This window comes from Priapulus caudatus, unplaced genomic scaffold (genome assembly GCF_000485595.1).
Source record: "Priapulus caudatus unplaced genomic scaffold, Priapulus_caudatus-5.0.1 Scaffold25, whole genome shotgun sequence".
Classification (NCBI taxonomy): Eukaryota; Metazoa; Priapulida; class Priapulimorpha; order Priapulimorphida; family Priapulidae; genus Priapulus; species Priapulus caudatus.
In genome coordinates, this window is record NW_014577086.1 from 864,988 (window position 1) to 872,487 (window position 7,500).

Consider the following 7,500-nt stretch of genomic DNA (forward strand, 5'->3'; position numbering starts at 1 on the left):
TCTCTCTCTCTCTCTCTCTCTCTCTCTCTCTCTCTCTCTCTCTCTCTCTCTCTCTCTCTCTGCCCCCTTATCTCTCTCTGTCTGTCTGTCTCTGTCTCTCTCGGTCTCTCTCGCTCTCTCTCTCTCTGCGTGTACGTGCGCGTGCGTGTACGTGTACGTGTACGTGCGTGCATGCGTACGTGCTTGCGTGCGTGTATTTTCATGCCGCTTGATCATTATGGAACTCAACGGCCGATGCTCTCAGCCCGAAACTAAAAACGTAAACGAAACCATCGGATTAAACAAATAGCCTGGCGAGCGCACGCGTTGAGCTGGCTCTTATGACGTATTTCTTTTCTCGAATCCCTGACAGGTGGCGTTGCTATTACTCGGCTTTCTCTCCGTCGATTTACTTAACTTTTTGTGCTACGAGTCGTGTAACACGACTCGTGTTTGCTTTATCATACGCTCCATCATACGCTCAAAAATCAAAACTAACAAAATAAGTTAACCGCGAATGAGAATTCTGGTCCTTTAAGAAAGGGCTCCCGAAAAAAGGCGGATGACGCAAAAAGGACTGCGGGTTGAGCATGCATGCGTAACTGGTCTCGCCTGCAGCTTTCTGATTTCGTAAGGCTGAGTGCTTGTTTCGCACTCGCAGTCGACTTCCCACGCAGCGCAAACCATCGGCATGATGTCGTTCGATCTACAGCTGGAGACATCAAACGATGTCTCGGCGTTCGCGGCCGTTCGCGGCGGCTCATGCTAGCGGCGTGGTTTATTCCCATTTCGCCATTTTCCCACTTCGCCATTTGCCATTTCGCCATTAAAAATTCCCACTTCGCCATTTGCCATTTCGCCATTAAAAATTCCCACTTCGCCATTTCCCATTTCGCCATTTCCCGTTTCGCCATTTCCCACTTCGCCATTTTCCCATTTCGCCAGTTTTCCGTTTCGCCAGTTTCCCATTCCGCCATTTCGTCCTATCTTCCCGACTACCCCCTTGTTCGAGGTGGATTAAAAGTAGGCCTCTGTAATGAATAAATTATAACAAATCTTTAGATATGGAGTCAACTATTTATTTGAAGAACAAGAAGGCGAAATCGTATATATCAAAACATATGGATCATGTACAGGCACCCTATAACCCTAACTCTAACCCTAACCCTAGCCCTAACCCTAACCCTAATGTGTGTGTGTGTGTGTGTGTGTGTGTGTGTGTGTATGTATGTATGTATGTATGTATGTATGTATGTGTGTGTGTGTGTGTATGTATGTATGTATGTATGTATGTATGTATGTATGTATGTATGTATGTATCGCAAATATGTATTAGTATATGTATATCCAACAGGTTCCTTGCGAGTAATTTCCAATCCAGTGTGATATCTTCCGGTACCCTTTTAGCGCATTGGTTTTCGCTGGGTGTTCACTGGTTGTCGTCACAGATTTCAGCACTGCTGCCATGATAGTTCTAAAATGTTCGCGACGCGATAAATGCGCGAATGACGTGGGCGCGTCAATGCGTTAACTCGTGCATCGTCAACGCTGATCGAGTGACTCATCTCCTCCATGTCTTCTTTTGTGATTGCCAGCTCCAACTTGTCTCCTCCGATCTCTCATTATTCTCTTCCTCCGATCCACCACGCACCACCTCTAAGAACTACTATGAGTTTATTAATGTTAACGTTCCGGAACGTGATTAATTATGATTTCCACTAACCTTAGCATGCTTGTCTTGAGACCCCGCTAAGGATGTGTGAGAAACGTTGAAGGATATCGGTGAAACTCGAGAAATTGATCTGCTCATATTCGAGTAAGCCTGCATGTTAATTAAGTATATCAGTAGAGTGTCACGCAGCAGATTGGGGAACTGAATGAGTAAAAAGTAGGCAGAAACAGGAGACAAATCCAAAACATGGATGACAGGCACAGGCATTAGATAATATGCATTACATGCAATTAATTTGAAAGGTATTTAAATAGCTTGACTGGGACAGACAAGGCACGGGCATGACGTTTCGTACTCGTGACTGCATAATATTATTAGTTGCACTGTATAATTATAATATAATAATACATGTAGTGTATTGATACTATTTTGCTCAGCGAAATGAGGTTGCATACACACGAACATTCAAAAAGAAAATATGGTATCACGTGCAATCACGGAAATCGTAGCTATTTTATTCTAACATTCCTTTCAGTCATTGGTTCCAACATAATCACCACAAAGAAATACCGTTGTTGTTTCCCGATTTTTTAATATTGTGTTATAAATATCATTTCATCCGTTTTGCAATTAGAAATTATTTTTAGGAAGCTTATTATTTGTCATTTTAATTCATGTTTGATTGCATTATGTTATGTTTGTTTATTGTTTTGAAATTAATTTGTTTTCTAACCTTTCACACAGTAGTCCCTGACAGAGGAGTTCATCATTTGGCTTCAGTTCACCCGCCTGCTGAAACAGTGAAGCTAAATACATCAACCAGTAAGCACACGTTTTTACGCTTCATATCGCCTAGTTTATCGCGTTCGCTTACTCGCATGACTTTGAAATAAGGCAGTTACTTGCTTTTATAAGATTTTACCCACGTGGAGTACTTACACTGCCGGCCAAACCTTTCACATTCTGCTGTCTTAAATAAATTAATATCGTGCGAAGTATTTCACATGCACGAGGTAATTTTCTGAGTGGCAAATGCGCATTGTATGTTTTCGTACGTGTAGACTTATGTGCAGGAAATCTGTCAACGTATGGTGACTACTGAGAAGGAAAACGTCAATGCTTTCATAGTTTGGACATTGTGAAAGCATTGAAACACAAGCTTTGAACCGATGAAATAAAAAAGTAGCAACCATAATGCTGGCATCTACATTGTGAACGCGAGATTTGTTGCGAGAATGGATTACACAAATGTTGCTGTAGAAATAAAAATTTCACTGATTCTCCCCGACAAGCATTCGCACACCCACCATCTGCTATTGTAATCTCTATGGTCTCGATGTCCACTCACAACATCTCTCTTTTTCTCTCTTTCACTCGCTCTCTCCTCTCTCTTTCTTTCTCTCTCTCTCTCTCTCTCTCTCTCTGTCGTTATCTGGAAAACAACAATTTCACTTGTTCTCCCCCATAAGCATTCTCACGCACACCCACTGTCTGGTATTGTAAGCTGTATGCTGTCGATCTCTGGCGCTCGTCTCTGTCTGCTGTTGTCTGTATGTCTGTCTGTCTGTCCTGTCTGTTCCTTGTCTGTCTGTCTGTCTGTCTGTCTGTCGTCTGTCTGTCTGTCTCGCTGCTTTGTCTGTCCTGTCTGTCTGTTTGTCTTCTGTCTGTCTGTCTGTCCTGTCTGTCTGTCTGTCGGTCGGTTGCGGTCGGTCGGTCGCTCAGGTCGTCTGTCTGTCTCTCCTTCTCTCTCTGCCTCTCGTTCTCATGGTCTCGTCTCCTCTGCGTCTCTCTCTCCTCTCTTCTCTCTCTCTCTCTCTCCCTTCATCTCTCTCTCTTCTCTCTCTCTCTCTCTCTCTCTCTCTCTGTCGGTTTCTGTCTCTAGCTGTCTCTAAGTCTGTCTCAGTCTCTGTCTCTGCCTTTGCCTCTTGCGTTATTTCTCTTTATCGCTTAATATCTCCATTCATCTATCCATCCAACTTTCTCTGTTTCTGACTCCGTGTCTCATTCCCTTCCCATCTCTCTCTCTCTCTCTCTCTCTCTCTCCTCTCCTCCTTCTCGTCTCTCTCTCTCCCTCTCAATCTCCTCGTCTTGCTCTCTTCCGTCCTCTCTCTCTCTTCTTCTCCTCACTCCTCTCTTTCTCTCTACTCTCTCTCTCTCTCTCCTCTCCCCCTCTCCCATGCTCTCGTCTCTCTCTCTCTCTCTGCCCCTTATCTCTCTCATGTCTGTCTGTCTCTGTCTCTGCATCGGTCTCTTCCTGCCTCTCTCTCTCTCTGCGTGTGGCGTTTGCGCGTGCGTGTAGTGGTAACGTGTACGTGCCGTGGCATGCGTACGGCTTGCGTGCAGTGTATTTTCAATGCGCGCTTGATCTTATGGAAACTCCAACGGCCGATGCTCTCAGCCCGCGAAACTAAAAAACGTAAACCGAAACCATCGATTAAACAAATAGCCTGGCGGAAGCGCACCGCGTTGGTCTGGGGCTCTTATGACGTATTTGCTTTTCTCGAATCGCCTGACAGGTGGCGTTGGCCTATTACTCGGCTTTCTCTCGTCGGATTTACTAACTTTTTGTGCTAGCAGTCGATGTAACACGAGCTCGTGTTTGCTTTATCAATACCGCTCCATTCATATCGCTCGAAAAAATCAAAACTAACAAACTAAGTTACGGCGGAATGAGGATTCCGGTCCTTTAAGAAAGGGCTCCCGAAAAAAAGGCGATGTACGCAAAAAGGACTGCGGTGTGAGCCTGCATGCGTACTGGTTCATCGGCTGCAGGCTTCTCTGATGTTCGTAGAGGCTGAGTGCTTGTTTCCGCACTCGGCAGTCGACTTCCCACGCAACGCAAACCATCGCATGATGTCGTTCGATGCTTACAGCTGGAGAGGCATCAAACGATCTCGGCGTTCGCGAAGGCCGTGCTCGCAGGCGGCTCATGCTCAGCGGCGTGGTTTATTCATTCGCCATTTTCCACTTCGCCATTTGCGTCATTGTCGCCATTAAATGAATTGTCCCACTTCGGGCATTTTTCCCATTCGCCAGTTTTCCTCCATTCACGGCAGTTTCCATTTCGCCAGTTTTCCGTTTCCGCCAGTTTCCGACATTCCGGACATTTCGTACCTAATCTTCCGACTACCCCTTGTTCGAGGGTGGGTTAAAAGTAGGCGCTCTGTAATGAATAAATTTATAACACATCTTTAGAGTATGGGAGTCATACTATTTATCTTGAAGTAACAAGAAGCGAAATCGATATATCAAAAGCATATCGATCATGTACAGGCCCCTATAACGCCTAACGCTAACGCGCTAACCCCTAGCCGCTAACTCTAACCGCTCAACCGCTAACCGCCTAAGCCCTAGAAATGAACTCTCTTTAAGATGGAAGATCAATTTCGTGCAGCGAGGTGGAAGCAAACATAAAATATTGCGCAATGGGAAACTGGCGCAGTGGGAAAATGGCGAGATGGGAAATGGCGAAATGGGAAAATGGCGAAGTGGAAAGATGGCGAAAATGCGGACACTTTGGCGAAATGGGAATGGCGAAATGGGAATGGCGAAGTGGGAAAATGGCAAAATGGGAAGACACCGGCGGCGTGGAGCCAAGGTCAGGCGTGAGCTCACCGAACCATGCTATCTAAGCTCTGCGAAATTAGGGTCGAAATTCGAGGCTGTTAGATGCCTGTCAGCGCATCGCACGTCGATATATTGGGTCGAAGAACACGATAAAGCGCCCGCGTTGGACCAATTCGGGTTAATTTTTAGGAATGCAACTGTAATTATGGGTATATTTAGCAACTGTGCTTATGTAGTAACAAATAATGGACGAGAACCATCCAGCAACCGAACTTTTTAAGGTCATCGCGTGCGTCGTTTATTCTGTGTTTGTAAGAAGTACATAGGGCCTATACGCATGTAAATCTCCGCGGTGTACGTAGGCATACACAAGCAGGCGTGGGGTCAGCGATGTAATTTTGGGAGAACGCGCGGCTAGAACACGGCTTATATGGCTCTGCACAGCGCGAACGCTTAGGTTTTTAGGAAACGGGGGATGTTTACAAATAAATCTCAAATTCAAGGCACATCTCGCGGATCTGCGCAAATTGAATTGAAGCTGTGCACGGGTTGGGTGTAGATTAAACATTTTTTTGTAAATACGTTCTTTTGTATAATCAACCGGGACGAAATTTCTACATCCCGCGAGAATTGGTCTCGTTATCGTCGTTTATTATGCTTCTATATTTTGTTAGTCATTCATTCGTTCAGCTTCAACTTTACTTTCGGTCTCATACTCGCGTTTACAGAGAGAGCTAACGAAGCTCGTGAGCTGGATTGAAAAGTGCGCGGAGAAAGTTGAGAACGATCGTACAGCAATAGAAGCCGTAGTAGAAGCAGTAGCACTAGCACTAACACTAGCACCAGCAATAAGAGTGGCAGTATTGGCAGTGGCGGTGACGGTGGCGGTGGCGGTGGCGGTGGCGGTGGCGGTGGCGGTGGTCGATTGGAGGTGGCGATGACGGCGGTGGCGGTGGCGGATTGGCGGTGGCGATGAAGGTGGCGGTGGCGGTGGCGATGACGGCGGCGGCGGCGGTGGCGGTAGCGGTGGCGGTGGCGGTGGCGCTGGCGGCGGCGGCGGCAACAGCAGTAGTTATAATAGCCTAGCTATCAATCACTGCTAATATCCCCAAGCTATCATCTGAAGCAGTGCGGATCTCTAGCAATGATAGCAACATCATCATCATAATTGGTAATGATATGGCAGCGGCAACAGCAGTGAGTGCGCAGTTTTTCGGCGGATATAGGTTAATGATCGAACTGGTTTTTATGGGGTTAACGTCACGAAGCCAGGTTTTCTTCTACCAACAAACAAGTGCGATGAATAACAAACATACTAAAGTGCAGTTCTACGTGGAAACCTTCAATAACGAATATAGTAACGGTTGTTTTGATGTACTGTGACGACGAGTGGCATATAATCGATTTTAACCAGCACAGTCGTCCGGTGAAACGTTTAGATAAGTGCGTATATAAATATTCAAGCAGTTTTATTCGAACGGTTGCATGTATATGCATATTTAATGAGGTATTGCATGGTAACAGTCAACCAGCAGTCATAAACTGCAATGGCTACAGTGGCTAATTAATAGTCTTGCGGTGTTCATGTTCTTCGCTGTGTCTTGTTTGCTGCATATATAAATATAGGCCTATATATATATATATATATATATAACCATATTGGCTGCCGCGTCCAATGATTTTTTTCTTGGATTTCGCTGGACCTCACTTTTTTTTTCTTTTCATTTGGCATGCATTTTAAGCCTAGCAAGATGCACGTTTCTTCCCTGAATTTCTCATAATTGGTAGTCGTCCAACTCGTTTCAATTATTGGGCTTAAACACTTTTCACATAAGATGACAGCAGTCGTATCTATCGCAGTGTGTTTCTTATCAATTATACACACAACATACATTCTAATTTTTCGCTTCTCTGTAACTATAATCATATGAAGCCGCCATTTACAATTTTGGGGGGTTCTGCTTTACGTTTTCTTTCGTTTTAATTGTAGTCTACAGCCGCCCTGCTACATTCTTTAGATAATTAAGAACCATATTCGTGTAATAAATTTATATGATTCTAAAACAAATGTAATGTATGATATAGAACCAAATTTTATCATCAGCCTAATCTTATCCAACATATGGCTAATGTCCTAACACCTTGACAAATTATTCCCTCGTCATTGCTCAATTGGCTCGTGATATTTTGTCATCCCACCTAGATATTTTTTAGGATACGGAACTGGTAGAGTATTTCTTATGTTGCAGGCATTTTCCAACAGGAAAAAAATATTTTATTGA

The 7,500-nt window shown here is 44.6% G+C and overlaps 1 protein-coding gene across 1 annotated transcript in view; it reads left to right on the plus strand.

The window, feature by feature from the left end:
• The window catches only part of LOC106813999 (ALK tyrosine kinase receptor-like), a 71,335-nt gene that overhangs the window by 24,166 nt on the left and 39,669 nt on the right, over positions 1–7,500 (plus strand). The window contains exon 3 of the mRNA XM_014818257.1: positions 2,396–2,473. Coding sequence (XP_014673743.1) covers positions 2,396–2,473 — 78 coding nt within the window. The remainder of the gene's footprint in view (positions 1–2,395; positions 2,474–7,500) is intronic.